Genomic DNA, 15,537 nt, shown 5'->3' on the forward strand with positions numbered 1-15,537 from the left:
ATTATATGAAAAATGAGAGCAATTAATCTTACATTCTGTTTGCATGCCTAATTAAGAAGAAAAAAAGAGGGAGGGGGGGGGGGGGGGGGGGACGTAAAACTGCTGCAGACCCCATAACATTGTAGAATAAAAGCAATCACTCCATTCCACTCGTCATCCAAAAGTAACCTCTGCCATTTAACCAGAAAAAAGAAAAGCTGCATCTTTAAAACTTCCATGAGCGGCAGTAAATTGTGCTTTTATGGGTAATGTGCCCATTAAAGAGTAAAGGCAATCTGAGACGTCAAGACAAATGACAGCTTCTGAGTGCCATCTGCAATCTCGAGCTTCACAAACTCAATTATTCATAATGCATTTATGAAGTCCGTTGAGACCGTGCTGTCATTCCTGTTCAAACTAACGGGAAAAGCAACATAAAGGGACACGCTCTTTTTCACTTGACAATGGCTTCACAGATGGCATGTGACGGGTTTATACTGCCACCTGCTGGGTAATAAAAGTGCATCGTTTCCACAATCGTGTCTAAATGATGGTAAAATGTATTATGGCGCAGAACAGAAGCATCCAAAATGGAATTCCCTCATGAGGAGCTAATTGATAGATGGATGGTCATTACCAGACAACAAGGGATGAGTTTAAATAATGTATGACAAGAGTAGGCTACTATGGCAAAGCTTTTAGCTCAAGTTGAAACAGAAAATTGAAAAATAATTGAAGTTCAATTAAGTTGAAACATAATTCCTCTGTTGGAACAGAGAAGGGCTGACATATCAATATGATATAATGATAGCTACTTTACTGGTTCCACAGAACCTCCTGAAATCCAAAGTCTGCATCCTGGAAGCCTGGAAGCACCGTCTGCTGTTCATTTTCAGAGCAAATTCAGCTGCTGTGTGATATTTTATTCAAAACAGAGAGAATAAAAGGGAAATGTTCAGAGTGGCTGTGGGTTGACGAGGAGAACATTCTCCCCTCGTACAAACAGCTGGTTGATGTGGCGTGTGTGGACCTTCCCGTAGGGATGGCCACTTTTCTTCTGGGCTTTCTGGCTAGTCTCTGGAGCCTGGGCCTTCACCGTGGGCCCAGGCTCATTGTCTTTAACCCTCACAGTGCTTCTTGATAGCCTCGGGTCCCTGCTCTTGGAGTCTTTCTCCTGAGTCTGTTTTGGAGTCTCAGGTTGAGGAATACTGGTCTTTCCCTTTCCTGTGTGCTTCCTCGCTTGCTCACTGCCCTCTTCTGGGTTTTCCTGGAGTTTCAACTTCTCAAAGAGCTGGGGAGACAGAGCAAGACATTAGTAACAAATCCAAAGAGCAAGACATTAGTAACAAACACAAAGAACATAGAGAGTCACAAGTCAGTCTCTCAATGCTTCACTCAACTATAGACTGACAATCTCCCACCTTTCATTGTTAAAACTGGGTGGAAACAACAGAGAAAAAAGAAACCATTTCTGAGCAAATCCAGTCTTTATCATACTGAGGTGATGACATGATTTAACAATAGGCATAGATTTTAGCGGCTGTACTCGCCACCGTTTTAACAACTACCTTTCATTTAGAAATTCTAAGATCATAGACACAGATCTTCGATAGTCTGGACCGTGAGACAATAAGTTGTTAACGTGACTAATTTTTGGAGGTGGACGTGAGCCTGAACAGCCGCCACAGTATAAGTTATAACCCACCCGTGACACAGTAAGGGCTTTTTCATGGTAAAACGCCTGGCCAAGGAGTGGCTCTCTGTACGTCTCATCCACATCCACCATGGCCTGCCAAAGACAGAGTTAAATAAAGAGTTAGACATACTGTAACACTACTGTGCTGTACATGATGTATTGGACTGTAACTGGTGGCTACTATACAGGTAATAACTGGCTCCATGTGCACACGTGCCATTTTGGAAAGAACTTAGGCCCCATTCCCTACTTCCTTCACAGGTGTTACCGATGATACTAATGAAGGCTCCGTTCCATTCTGGTCAAACAGACTCAGGGTGCTGCTACTGTACACCAGTGGGTCTGTTTTTTGTTATCGATTACTGTAAGTCGTAACCCAATTTGTGCCCAAGACATCTCTAGACGTCCTGGGAATTATCCCATGGTGTGCCCAAGACGTCTGTACACGTCTTAATTTTTAATGAACACCCCAGGTCACTATTTTGAAAGAATGAAAGGGCACACGAACTTAAGAGCGGCTGCTAAATGCCTAAATCGTAAATTGTCTCAAGGTGTTCCTGTTCCAAATGGCACCGTACTGGTCTGTAACTGAGTGTGTACAAATGGACCCATAAGGGTCATTTGGTTCCATTTGTACACTCTCAAGAGTTATGGGGGTCCTTGAAATTAAAAGGTTTGAGAACCACTGTACACTAACAGAGCCATTAGTACCAGTAATGGCCCCTACACACTATAAGAGTTTTAAAGTTGTCGGCGAGTCATCAGATCGTTATGTGTAGCCTGCGTGGGCTGCAGCGAGACAGGAGTCAATAATTCACACACACACACACACACACACACACACACACACACACACACACACACACACACACACACACACACACACACACACACACACACACACACACACACACACACACACACACACACACACACACACACACACACACACACACGTCTATAAAACACATTATTGAAATGAGTTTTATAGACTATTTAACTACCATTGTACGACACAGGACAGGTATTTACCCAAGGGATAAAGGTTATATATATTATCATCTGATGACAGACAGAAGACAGTCAGTGTCGGTACAGTGCTCTCATTGGCTGCAATACAGGAGTTCTCGGGACGGGCTCGCGGTCACATTTACTATGACATCAGGGATCTCCATCCCTGATGTCATGCGATGTCAAGAGACCTGGGCACCATATATGGGGCTTTCCCCATTTTATTTTAGTGATAAACTGACTGACTGATGGGCAATGCATGATTCCATAGTTAACTTTGCGGCAACCACAGTGGTTATCACAATATGATCATATATTGGCATTCCCATAAATGGGCATATATATTGATCACAGTCAGGGAACTCCACAACAGGGATTGTATTAGGATATCAGCTGGGAATGCCCAAGTATGGAACTTTTTCACATGATGTCACGTGATGACCTGGACACATTGGGGCTTGCCTGAGGTGACCAGGGGACTGAGGTCACATGATGTCACGATGACCTGGGGGCTTGCCTGGGGTGACCAGGGGACTGAGGTCACATGATGTCACGATGACCTTGGGGCTTGCCTGGGGTGACCAGGGGACTGAGGTCACATGATGTCACGATGACCTGGGGGCTTGCCTGGGGTGACCAGGGGACTGAGGTCACATGATGTCACGATGACCTGGGGGCTTGCCTGGGGTGAACGACAGGGATTTGAGTTAGGCGACGTGTCAGAGTGACGGGTATTGTGGGTTAGGTGTCAAAAACGCAAGGTTTCATAGTTGTCGACAATCATCTGTACCACCTGTGAAGGAAGTAGGGAAGGGGCCCGGAAGTAGGAAGAGTTATGTGTGCATATATAAGCCCATTCTAACATCAGGAATGACAGCTATGGGATTGCCCTGAGATTACCTACCAAGTTCCAGAATTTATCAAAAGCAACAACGAAGCCAGAGCAAATTCCACGCAGTCCCTTGAAAGTTCTGATGTGAACCTTGACTCGTATCTTCTCCTCGACACAGCGCTGCAGCTCCCCCAAAGGGCTCCCCTTGCACACTGAAACACACAAGGCCAGGTAAGCTACAGAACTGTATTTTGACTTAGGTCCATTATTATGTTACCCTCCGTTTAATGGTTACAGAAATCACAATGTAAGAAGAGCTAATCTAAAATAGTTAAGTTATACAAAACCCATTTCAAGGACAATATTTATATCGGGACCGTACCTATGTTCCCTCAGCTCTATGTTCCCTCAGCCTACGACAACCTACCTCCTCCCTCACCCTAACCCTAACCTCCCCCGGGGCAGACACCTAAACCTAACCTGCAACCCTCTCCCGACCCGCAGAGCACCCCCGGGGCAGACACCTAAACCTAACCGCAACCCTCTCCCGACCCGCAGCGCACCTCGGGGCTGAGGGAACATAGAGCTGAGGGAACATAGGTATGACCCCAAAGTATCTATTTATGCAGAATTTTGCTGTGACAGAACCATTAAGTCAGTGGTCAATTTTGGACACTATTATGATCGCATTATATTGTTATTATACTACATTTACATTATAATGTACTTTTTACTTCACTGCACCAATTGTACAGCTGTAGTGGACTAGCGATTTTGCCATTTTTACCAGATCTGCAACATTAAACACATTTCTGTACAGTGCTTTGATGCCAATTCTGTACTTTTTAATTCAAAGTACAATTTCGAACGTATAGGACCGTATAGTAGCCAGGCAAAGGTATTTGCATATCTACTTTTACTCAAGTAAAAACAAATATCAGAGTACATCTTCCACCACCACGTGCGTTCTAGTAACATACATACAGAGCATCCTCGTCAACACATTCTTGGTCTTCTTTTGCCCGCGCCGCGGCGCGGTGCTGCCACTCGTCTCCCCTTCCTCCGCCGTGGGGTTCTTCACCATGAGCTGCCTCAGCCTCTCTATCCTCTCGGGGTCCGCGACCCCCTTCATGGCCTTCCGCTGCTTCCTCTCCACGTTCTGCGCCTTGGCCCGGCCGGGACCTCCCCGGAGGAAGCTCTCGTAGTCGGCGACGTTGTTGAAGCACTTCATGTTGGGGTAGGGCAGAGCAGGCACCGAGGGCGAGTACAGGGCCAGCAGCGGGTCGAAGCTGTCCGAACACACGTCCAGTTCGTCCCCCGCCGCCGCGTCTCCTCCCCCGGCTTCAGCATCTTCGCCACGCGCCGCGGGCGTTGGATCCGAGCTTGGTGTCGATTCTGCTGCTTGTTTGCTGCTGCCACCTCCTTCTGTGCAACCGGTATCCTCCTTACCTCTCCTTCCACTTTCCTCCATTTTTGTATTTGAAAACATGCGCAGGGAAGCAGAGAACCCTGGGAAATGTAGTGCATAGTCTTTCCTCCGAGGCGGTGGAAAGCCTTGTGAGGCGAGGTTAGCATAGTCTACATTAGGTCTAGAACCCATCGCCCGAAGGGAAGGTATAGGTTGCGATGTTTGTATTGATTGATTGATTGATTGATTGATTGATTGATTGATTGATTGATTGATTGATTGATTGATTGATTGATTGATTGATTATTTTATTCATAGTTTGTAGGATGGGTACAGTCCAAAAGATAGTACTGCAGTGGTCAATACAAAAACTACTGAGGATATACATATAACCAGGAAAGTTTAGTGTCCTCCATTTTCAATTCATCAGAAATGGCTAGTAGTAAACCAAAGATGTGTGGATGAATAAATGTACTTTAATTTCTCCAAATGTGTAATACTATTCATCTGTATAATTGTATGGTGGTAGGTAAGAGACCATAGACAGAGACAACACAGCAGTTTGCACATTTACCAAGAGGTGGCGCCAGAACATCGACATGCATGGGAGGACGTATGTTGATGTCTGTCATATTGTAGCCTAGTGCCTGTTCCTCTCCAACGCTGATGTGCATCACTTCAATGTCCACAACTTCAGTTATGATATTTAGCGTGGTGACTTCTCCTTGCACCAGCCATCCAAATACACTTTCCAGTGCAATTAGTCCTTCATTCCTGTGACCATTTTAATTTTCCAATATTGGTCTCCGCCAATTAGGACTCCTAATTCCACTGCATCCATCCCTATGATGGGTACATCTGCTATGGGCATTCCTTTTGCTTCCAAGTCCCTCCTTATCTTTCCGTTTGGCGCTTTAATCATAGAAGAGCTGCTCAACTTGGGTGTTTCCAATAAATGGACATAATGCTTTGATTGTTCTTAATATTTCTCAAACGAGCCTTCACTTTCCTGCAGGTAATTCTCTGGGGTGTTTTGGAACCAAACACATACATATTTAACGTTTCTTTACCTGTAACAGGTGGAAATAACAAGTGGAAATATCCTCTTTAATGAAAATGAGGGTGCTACCCCCATCTAATAGGCACCTGGCTACTTGGCTTTGCGTTGGTGCATCTATCCAAATGGTAGCTGTCTGCAGTAATACTGTACTATTGTCAGAGTTGCTTGCTACACTAATAACTGCATCTGCAACACTGTGGTCAGCACCGTCAGCCTGTCTGTCGTTGCTGACCACTGACTGTCGTTGCCGTGGCTAAAGTAACCCCCTTGTACAAAAAAGGGAGTAAATTAGAACCCGGCAACTACCGCCCTATTTCTATTCTAAGCTCCATCTCGAAAGTGATGGAAAAAATAGTCTATGAACAGGTTGAAAAGTATCTTGCCACTAATAAATTGCTGTACGAGTTCCAATCTGGTTTCAGAACATCCCACTCCACTGACACATGCCTCCTCTATTTGAGCGACCACATCAAACACGAGGTGGATGCTGGAAAATACTGCGGCATGGTCATGCTGGACCTCCAAAATGCTTTTGACACCGTGAACCACTCCAAGCTTAAAGCTATTGGTTTTGATAGCACATCAGTGAGCTGGATGCAATCCTACCTGGAGGGGAGAGAACAGATGGTGGAGGTGAACAGAACACTGTCCCCTCCCCTCCCAGTGAGCTGTGGCGTCCCACAAGGAAGCATACTAGGGCCTTTACTGTTCCTAATTTATGTGACTGACTGATAAAATGGCCACCAACGTAATCAAAAAAGTCAATCAAAGAACAAGATTCCTTTACAGGATCTCCTCACTGGTCAGCAAAAACACCTTGAAGACCTTAACAGGAGCCCTCGTACAAGGTTTCTTTGACTATGCATCCACCTCTTGGTACCACAGCACCTCAAAGGCCCTTAAAACAGACCTCTCAAAACAAACTGGTCAGGCTCCTACTTGGCCTCACCCCCCGAACCCACCTCACCCCTGCCCACTTTGACAGGCTGGGATGGCTTAGGGTCGACGACAGAGTACAGCATCTTGCAATGGGTCTGGTCCACAAGATTCGATACACCACCAAGATACCCATGTACCTGTCTAAATACTTCCTTAATGTAAACGAAGTCCACACCCACAACACCAGAGGGAGTGCAACAAACCATGTACAACCCAGATATGGCACAAACAAGGGACTAAATTATTTTCGCTCCTATGCCACCAAAATGTGGAACGCCCTACCAACAGTCATTAAGACATGTGAATCCCTTGACTCCTTCAAAACCGCTCTCAAAGGGCACCTACGGATGGCTGCATTTCGAAACTGGCCTCTGTAAAATCTGAATCCCCCCCCCCCCCCCCCCCCCCCCCCCATTTTCCCTCACTGTATATTGTATCTTTTCCCTTTTTTGCTTCCCATATGATGAATTCCTGTTCTGTTCTTTACCTACAGAGAAATGTCTATTTGTATGTCTCTAAATGTTTGTATGTCTTTAAATGTTTTGATGAATTGAACAATGTGGACCCCTGCAAAAATCTGGCGCCGGGCCGGTATTGTAGTAATATATAGAAGTATTTAAAGTGGTTAGATAATTGAAATAGTCAATTGAAGAGGTTTTACAAAACCGATTTCGCGGCTTTCTTTGTTATTTTATTATTATATTATATTATATTATTTTATTTTTATGAATGTGTCCCGGAACTGTCGTCTCTGGTGCAGTGGGACTACTAGTAGTACGGACGTTATTCATTGACGGACTGTACACAAACCAACGTGTGATGGTCCCGTGTGATGCTACAGTGTGATGGTGTGAGCCTGTTTTGTATACTCTTTTGTATATTATACTGTATAATATATTCACATTAGATATTCAATATATCCAAATGTATGCGTGAACTATGAATATATAGAACATACGTGTATTCTATGTTTTAGAATAGCTATTCTTTGACATACGGGACGGTATTTCGCGGTTTGGCCGAATCCGCCATACCTTCATCGTAGCACAAACATTTAGACTCTCGTAGAGGTTTTTTTTCTCGATTCTGACGAGAGTCTAAATGTTTTTTCGCTACCTTCATCTGGTCAACACAACTTTCACTACTAGTGGTCCTTGAGGGGGTTCCAACTTCCAGCCAGGTCTTCCCCAGTTAATTGATGGAGAGTTGGTAACCAAGTAGCTCCGTTTGGAACCTCTATATCTACTCTGCTACGCTTAGCTCCGAGACTAAGCGTAGATATAGAGGTTCTACAAGTGGACCCTTGTAGAATTGAGCGTCCATTGTCATCCTCTCCAGTGGTACCACATGTCATTACAGCATGGAATTGTGAACAAAATCTCATCCAACGAGTCTTGGGTCTAACAGGCTAAATCTCATCAAATGGTGGTCCGTGGCTCAAATGACGAATGAATAATGGACTGTTGTCAATGTCAGATAACAAATCGACTGTTAATTTAAACTGCAATACCTTTCTCTGGTTTCAGTGCAGTAAAACACTTTTTTTTTCTATTTCCCAAGAGGAGCATCCTCATGCTGACTAGGTGTTTATTCCTTGGAGGCTCCAAGACCTGCATTTTCACACAGTTGGTTCATTTATTTACCAGCAACACCAGAACTATGGCCAAGAGTAAGTTTGAGTATGTCCGAGGCTTTGAAACAGATGACACCTGTCTGCAAAACTGCTACATAGTTGTGCGATTGGATGGGCGCAACTTTCACAAGTGAGTTGTTTTGTTTTTGTATTATATTGTAATTTAGATCATAGTCAGTTTTTGCTTCATTCGGGAGAGTAGATCAGTGTAGATCAATAGAGAGTGTGATCAATCATGTGTGTTACAATCCTACACCTTTTTGTGCCCCATACGGTTGTGCTCATTGAAGGAAGGTGTGTTTAATGCTGTTGTGAGTGCCGCCCCGTTGTCGCCTACATAGAATGAGAGTGTTCATTCTCATGGAAAAGTGGAGATATTTAACTAAATAGGCTACAAGTTTTCTGCCAGCACATTGAAAATGTACTGTATATCATATAGATGACAAGAGCTGACCCCAACTCACACCAATAATTAGTAAGTGCACTGCGTACACATGGAGCGCTAGAATGCCGCCAAGATTAATGCCTCCACAAAATTACATTTGAGTGTTCTACATTTGAATAAATAGTGCTTATAGTGAATATCCCCCATTCTAGCACTAGAGAGATACCTGCTTTCCATGAAATGCACTGCACTGTTGCTCATTCGGGATGTTGATACCAGAACGTTTATGCAGCCTCTAATCAAGGGAAAAAGTACCTGCTGGAAGAAAGTGCATTTTCTTTAATCAATATGACCAATATTCAAACTTGTTTTTCAGGTTTGCAGAGCAGCATGGCTTTACAAAGCCCAATGATGACAGGGCGTTAGGCCTCATGACTCGCAGTGCTCGCTCTGTCATGGAGGAGTTGGACGACGTCGTCGTCGCTTATGGCCAGAGTGACGAGTTCAGTTTTGTTTTCAAGAGGAGCACCACCTGGTTTAAGAGGAGAGCAAGGTACAGGCAGAGTGAAGCTGGGACATAATACACTTCATATTATAATGCCCAGGACTTATTTTAATTAACTCAATTATATGTGAAACAATACTTAGGGCAGAGTATGTTAATTTTCATAACTAGCACATCTGCTGTGTTTGGAGTTATTTGAAGCAGATGGAGCACAGACATAGGCACTAGAGTTGGGGTTCATTTGAGTCTGAATGTCCCTGCATGCAGTGTATTGGCTGCCACTGCATGCTTGCCTTTCGCCGCAATGACAATTCTGGCTATATAGCCTACCCTACGTGCTGCCTGCAGTTGCTCTCTAGTCTCAACTCTCAATCTCGAATATTGTCCCCCCGCTTTTACGCCCCGACGGCGGCACTGAGCACAGAACGAGATTGGACACTAGGTTCAAAGTGGACACATCGTCGCAATGACCTCTTTCCACCAGGAGAGGGAGACAACGGACATGAAACTTCCAGATTGTAGCTTTTAATGTGTGTGTTTTTATTTTAGTTCTTAACATTGAGTAATTTCTCCTCCCCTATCCCATATCTGTCTGTTCCCCTGGCAGTAAACTGATGACCCATGTGAGCTCTCAGTTCTCCTCATCCTATGTGTTTTACTGGAAGGAGTTCTTTGGGGAGCATCCCCTCCTGTACCCCCCGAGCTTTGATGGACGGGTGGTCCTGTATCCCACCAACCACACCCTCAGAGACTATGTCAGCTGGAGGCAAGCAGATTGTAAGTCAGGCCAGTTTATTTATAAAGCACATTTAACTATTTTCACCCTGGCATCCCTATTGTGGGCATTTGCAAAATAATTCAAATTTTAATTGAAATTATTAAAAAGCAAGGCTTTTGCACACCTACAAGCGACAGGTGTGTAGGAGAGGGTACGGTGCCCACAAATGAAAAAGGAACAAACACCCGCACACTGTCTTCAAATGCAGTGAACCAACTTTTATTAAGGGAAACGGCAACGTTTCGGCCTATGCGGCCTTCATCAGGTTATCTTTATGAACACAAATGAGAAAGCATCCTTTTTGTAGGCTGTCTGGCCTAAAGGTAAGCCTATCGGGACAAACCAAGAAATGACATCACTCACTTAAGGTGACAGGTACTCTCATGTGGTTAAATGAGAACAAACAGTCATATAAAAACTCAATACACCAGTGCAAAGCAATAAGAAAAAACATAATAATCCATATTAATAATCATGACAGTATAAAATTGGTAATATTATTAAATAATAGGGTTTACAAAAATCATGATCATGATGATAAATCAAACATTTTCCTGTGAAAGACTAAGGGGAACAGTTTACAAGAGGTAAAAACAGGTACAAAAGAAAATAACCAACATTACAATAAGTTAAAAACTATATGGAGCAAACTGAAGGATAAACAAAGATCACAGCATGACATTTAATAGCAAATCGTCATTAAGACCTCTAGGTGCCAATGTTTGTAGTGTGAAGATCCAGAATGCTTCACGTCTTTTTAATAGCAAATCATGATCACCACCTCTATGTGGCGGATCAACTTTTTCAATGCCGCAGAAACGCAATGAAGAAATGTCATGCTTGTTATAATTAAAATGTACCGCCACTGGGTAGTCTATCATTTCTCAGAATATGCTCGCTTATCCTTAGTTTTAGTTTCCTAGTGGTTTTGCCCACATTGAGGCAGCGGTGGCCGAACGGTTTGCGGAACGGTCTTGATATCGGAAGTTCGCTAGTTCGTATCCCCGGACCGGCACGTTAAAATTACCACAGCTGAAGTGCCCTTGGACAAGGCATTGAACCCCTACAATGAAATGTTCTGCAGGGCCTGCAAGTTCTTGAGCTTAGTCCAGTGGTAACAAGACTACTCGCCCCGTTTCTGTTTTCCTCCCAGAATTTTCCCCAGTGAGGGGTGGGAGAGGCTGGACAGCAGACGGCTGGACTTTGAATTTCTCTAACTACAAACTTTCATGACAGCAGAACAGCCTAAGTACAAATATAATTTATGAAAAGCTACTACAGTGAAGTCTGTTCACAGAAGTTGTTGTAGGATATGTGGGGATTATCTGACGAGGTACCATTTGAGGGGGCAAAACCTTACATATACTAAATAATGCTAAATTGTTTATAGGTTCAATATAAGTCTAATAATATAGCCTTTCCACAGGAGTATCTTTTTTTTAACAGGTAATAGCATATTACAAAGTTATCCCCCTCACTTGGGAAAATTCCGGGAGGAAAAACGGGCAAGCACCGGGGCGAGTAGTCCAGTATTCAGTCCAGTTACCCTGGGTAAAAATAGTACCTTTCCTTTCCTTTTACATGAGCTAAACCACAAGGACAGCACAGCATATAAACGACATGAGTGGAAGCGCACGTTATGACACGGTTAATGGGAAACACTTTGCTTGATCATGCACTCTGCTCCGCTTTTTGCTGTCTCCGCCTCCTGCCGCTGTGGGGAAAGGGGCGGTCGCTCCTCTCATCAGACCACGCATTGAACGATTTCTCAGAATATGGCAGCGAAACTCTGCTGGTGTGAATTCGTTGTAAGACAAGATTAGAAATTGTCAACGAAAGGTGGGAGACCTGCTTCAAGGATGTCCTGCCACTCTACAATCATCAAGTCCCAATAAGTAAACTAGTTCCCCTCCTAATGTACCAAATATACATTTAACCAAACTGACCCCAAAACTGTGATGAACCTTGTTTTTGTTGTTTTGTTTTGTGTTGTGTTGTGTTCCAGGTCATGTCAATAACTTGTATAACACAGTGTTCTGGATGTTGGTTCAGAGGAAAGGCCTCACCACAGCCCAGGCAGAGGACCGCTTAAAGGTGAGTATAGGATGAATGGAACACCTGATAGGGGTGTGTGTGTGTGTGTGTGTGTGTGTGTGTGTGTGTGTGTGTGCGCGTGTACTGTGCGTGCGCATGCTGCTTGTGCATGTATGCACAGACTGTACTACATATACCTTGCAGTCTGACATTTAGTCCGATCTAATTCTTATGATACTGTATTTATTTCCAGGGAACATTATTCTCGCACAAGAACGAGATCCTCTTCTCAGAGTTTGGCATAAACTATAACAACGAGTCTCCGCTGCACAGGAAAGGCACCACTCTGATCTGGGAAAAGGTTTGCTTGCTTTCTACAACTTTTGCATAATCTTTTATATTGGGCATTTTAATAAAGTCGACATGTTTTAATATGATATTATTTCAAGTTAACATTAGTATCAGGCGCTCATACCTGCCTTTTTCCGTTGTGTCAGCGAGAGGAAACGGTGACCAAGCGAGTGAAGCTGCCGGGCGAGGAGGAGAAGGAGGTGCAGGTGACGCGCACCAGGAAGAGCGTGCACGCTCATAACTGTGACGCTATAGGAGAGCAGTTCTGGGAGGAACATCCGGACATCCTCGAGGATGATTAGTTGCTTCCATTCTTGAAGCACAAGAGGACACATGTTTTAATGTGATGAGAACCCATGCAATCAGTGACTCTCTTCAGGCACAGACTGATATGGAGACTGACAGCGTGTTCAAATAATATGCCCTTACCCACGACTCTTGTTTCCTATCGAGTCTCCTCATGTCAGACAACAACGGCAGATGTTTTAGTTAAATGGATGTATTGATGTATTTAATATAACATGACATGTTATTCATTGAAGTAAGTCCCGGAATGTAGCTTAAAACATTCATGCATTTTAATTTAAACTGTTTGACACAATATTCCCTTAACCAGCTATAATACATGATACCGTTCATGTTGGAGCTAATCTGTGCCAGCTTTTATTTTCTTTAGTAGTAGTAGAGGTTAAAGACATGCATGGCAGTTTGCATAACAAATGGCAGCCATCTGCGTTCGTGGGCCGGATTCTGACACGGAGACAAAACCTCTGCCCCGCGCTCCGTGTATCTCTGACACTCCTCAGTTTGCGCTTCCAAAAATACAGCATCATTTGATATCATGAATGGCATTTAGACTGCATGCTATTACCCTTGGTTGAACTCTCAAATGTTAACACGATCCCTCTTGGACCCGAGCCTCTCATGCTGAAGAGTTTTCCTCCGTGTGTGGGTGGTGCGTGGGCGGTTTTATATGAATATCAAATATCCCCAAGTTTTAGTGTACGATATTATAATGATTGGGAGAGTGCATTATGCTCGCACAGTAAAATCCTGCGTATTTAATCCAACCCAGATGGTGCACCCGAAAGGGTCCATAACCCTCAGGGTTACATTAACACTCAGTACTTTACAGTGCCGAGTTCAGTATTTCAAACGGCCTCGGGTGACGGAACGGCATACTGTATGTGCTTGGGTTTAATCTGACTGACATGTACGTCGGTGTCAGAGTGCATTATTAAGGCCTGCCTGGTCTTGCAGCCAGGGTTACATTTATAGAGGGGAGTTGAATGGACCGGTCTGCCGGCACTGTCACCAGCTCTAAGAATACCCCCACACACCCTACAGTATGTACGCATACACTATCCACTGGACATGTGGCCTCCGACATATTTATATTTATATAAAGCACTCGACTAATGACTGGGATAGTATGAATGGCTGCAGACCGCCTGGAGTGGAAAACAGCCTACTGTAAGGTTGTAACTGTGCTTGGATTTAGGTTACACCATGTGTCAGAACTGTAGAGCTCTAATTTTGTTCTAGTGGCCTGACTGAAGAGTATTTCACAGTATGTCTACTGTACCCAAACTGTACAGTATTATGTAACCTGGATAACTAACATCTTTAGTTCATGTAATTAGGACATTTGTTTTGATGTTTACAAATTAGTCCTTTTAATTAAAGGCATATTTCAGTTTCAAAACATTTTGGGGTAATTTTATCATTACTCTTAATCTAGGCTTTTGTGAACACCGAAAATAGTTTTTAAGTTGCTTGATTCAGTATTTAGACATTTGATATTCATTTTATCAGACACGCCCCCCTTCCTATACAAACACCAATTGTAACCAACAAAACACCTGTCCGTTGACTCGTATTTATTTTCTCTAAAAATATAGGCTATATACTGTGTGTATATATATATATATATATATATATATAAAATAAAACGCCCCCCTCACCAAGAGGGCACCAGCACCATGGACAGGTGTTTTTGATGAATCTATCATGGTTAAAATTGAGTTTTAAGTTTCAATACCTAAATAAGAGTAGCCTACACCAGAGTGACTGACCACAAGGACAATACTGATAGACCAGTCCAGAATCTTTCATCTTGTAGGCTACTGCTTATGCTTTGTATTTCTGTAGTTGCCTGGCGGGCAGCATGCACCATTTATGTGAGTATATGGTGACTAGCATGTTTTGCATGTATGTAATGTGGGTGATATTAATCATATTATATAGATTATATGGCCATATTAAATCATGCCTGCAAAATATCTATCCTATAGGCGGCTAGCCTATTATAGCAGTCTAATTGTTGCATAAAACAGGCTCGTTAAATATTTGTATAAAAAAAGTAAAGTCATCATGGGAATTGAACTCCTATGTTCGCTTCCTTGTCGTGATCGCCAAGATATGATCCTTATGTTGCAAATCAGTTATCGGCAAGCGACACGTATGTACGACGGAGAATAACTCCCACGCGATGGTTTCTAAAGAAGAAGGGGAGGGGTTGTCTGATCTGAATGGACTGAACGCCTCGCTCCTGCACGGCACGGCACGCACGCACGGATCGACATCAGACAACAGCATCCTATTCTTCTATATGAGCAGAACAGCGGCAAAGCGCGACATGTCAAGACATAGGCTTTTATAGCGCGACCATTAATAGCTACTGGTGTCATTCCAAAACATAGCCTTAATATGCACTTTCTCTGTGTCAGATTGTGCAAGTGATGTTGTTTACAATGCGTCTAGGAGCGCGTACCGCCGCCACCCGCTGTGATGTGTGTTGTGATGCTGCCCTGTGTTTCTTACTGTTTGTTGTCCAGTGTGTTCTCTCTGTAGCTGAAGGCGAGTATTACAAAGGTGAGTGCCTTTATTAAAACGCGGAGGCGAGGAGTGAAATAATGTTAATATT

At 43.6% G+C, this 15,537-nt stretch overlaps 3 protein-coding genes across 4 annotated transcripts in view; 2 read left to right on the plus strand and 1 right to left on the minus strand.

The window, feature by feature from the left end:
- Positions 1–468: 468 nt before the first annotated feature.
- Positions 469–4,989, minus strand: lsm11 (LSM11, U7 small nuclear RNA associated; the record flags this gene model as incomplete). Its single annotated transcript, XM_083786333.1, has 4 exons — positions 469–1,270; positions 1,685–1,768; positions 3,591–3,730; positions 4,503–4,989. The coding sequence occupies 4 exons, from the start codon at positions 4,987–4,989 to the stop codon at positions 935–937; spliced, it is 1,047 nt and encodes a 348-aa protein (XP_083642459.1). The 3' UTR covers positions 469–934.
- Positions 4,990–7,732: 2,743 nt separating this feature from the next.
- thg1l (tRNA-histidine guanylyltransferase 1-like) lies at positions 7,733–13,018 on the plus strand. The gene is made up of 7 exons (XM_083785534.1): positions 7,733–7,773; positions 8,486–8,688; positions 9,320–9,496; positions 10,056–10,225; positions 12,232–12,320; positions 12,514–12,621; positions 12,758–13,018. Exons 1-7 carry the CDS (start codon positions 7,771–7,773, stop codon positions 12,911–12,913), a joined length of 906 nt encoding a protein of 301 aa, XP_083641660.1. The 5' UTR covers positions 7,733–7,770; the 3' UTR covers positions 12,914–13,018.
- Positions 13,019–15,230: 2,212 nt separating this feature from the next.
- The window catches only part of adam19b (ADAM metallopeptidase domain 19b), a 40,084-nt gene continuing 39,777 nt past the window's right edge, over positions 15,231–15,537 (plus strand). For both annotated transcript variants that reach the window (XM_083786594.1, XM_083786595.1), the window contains exon 1: positions 15,231–15,485. In XM_083786594.1, coding sequence (XP_083642720.1) covers positions 15,353–15,485 — 133 coding nt within the window. In that variant the 5' untranslated portion in view covers positions 15,231–15,352. The remainder of the gene's footprint in view (positions 15,486–15,537) is intronic.

The sequence above is a fragment of the Protomyctophum parallelum genome (genome assembly GCF_964188405.1).
Source record: "Protomyctophum parallelum genome assembly, chromosome: 16".
Classification (NCBI taxonomy): domain Eukaryota; kingdom Metazoa; phylum Chordata; class Actinopteri; order Myctophiformes; family Myctophidae; genus Protomyctophum; species Protomyctophum parallelum.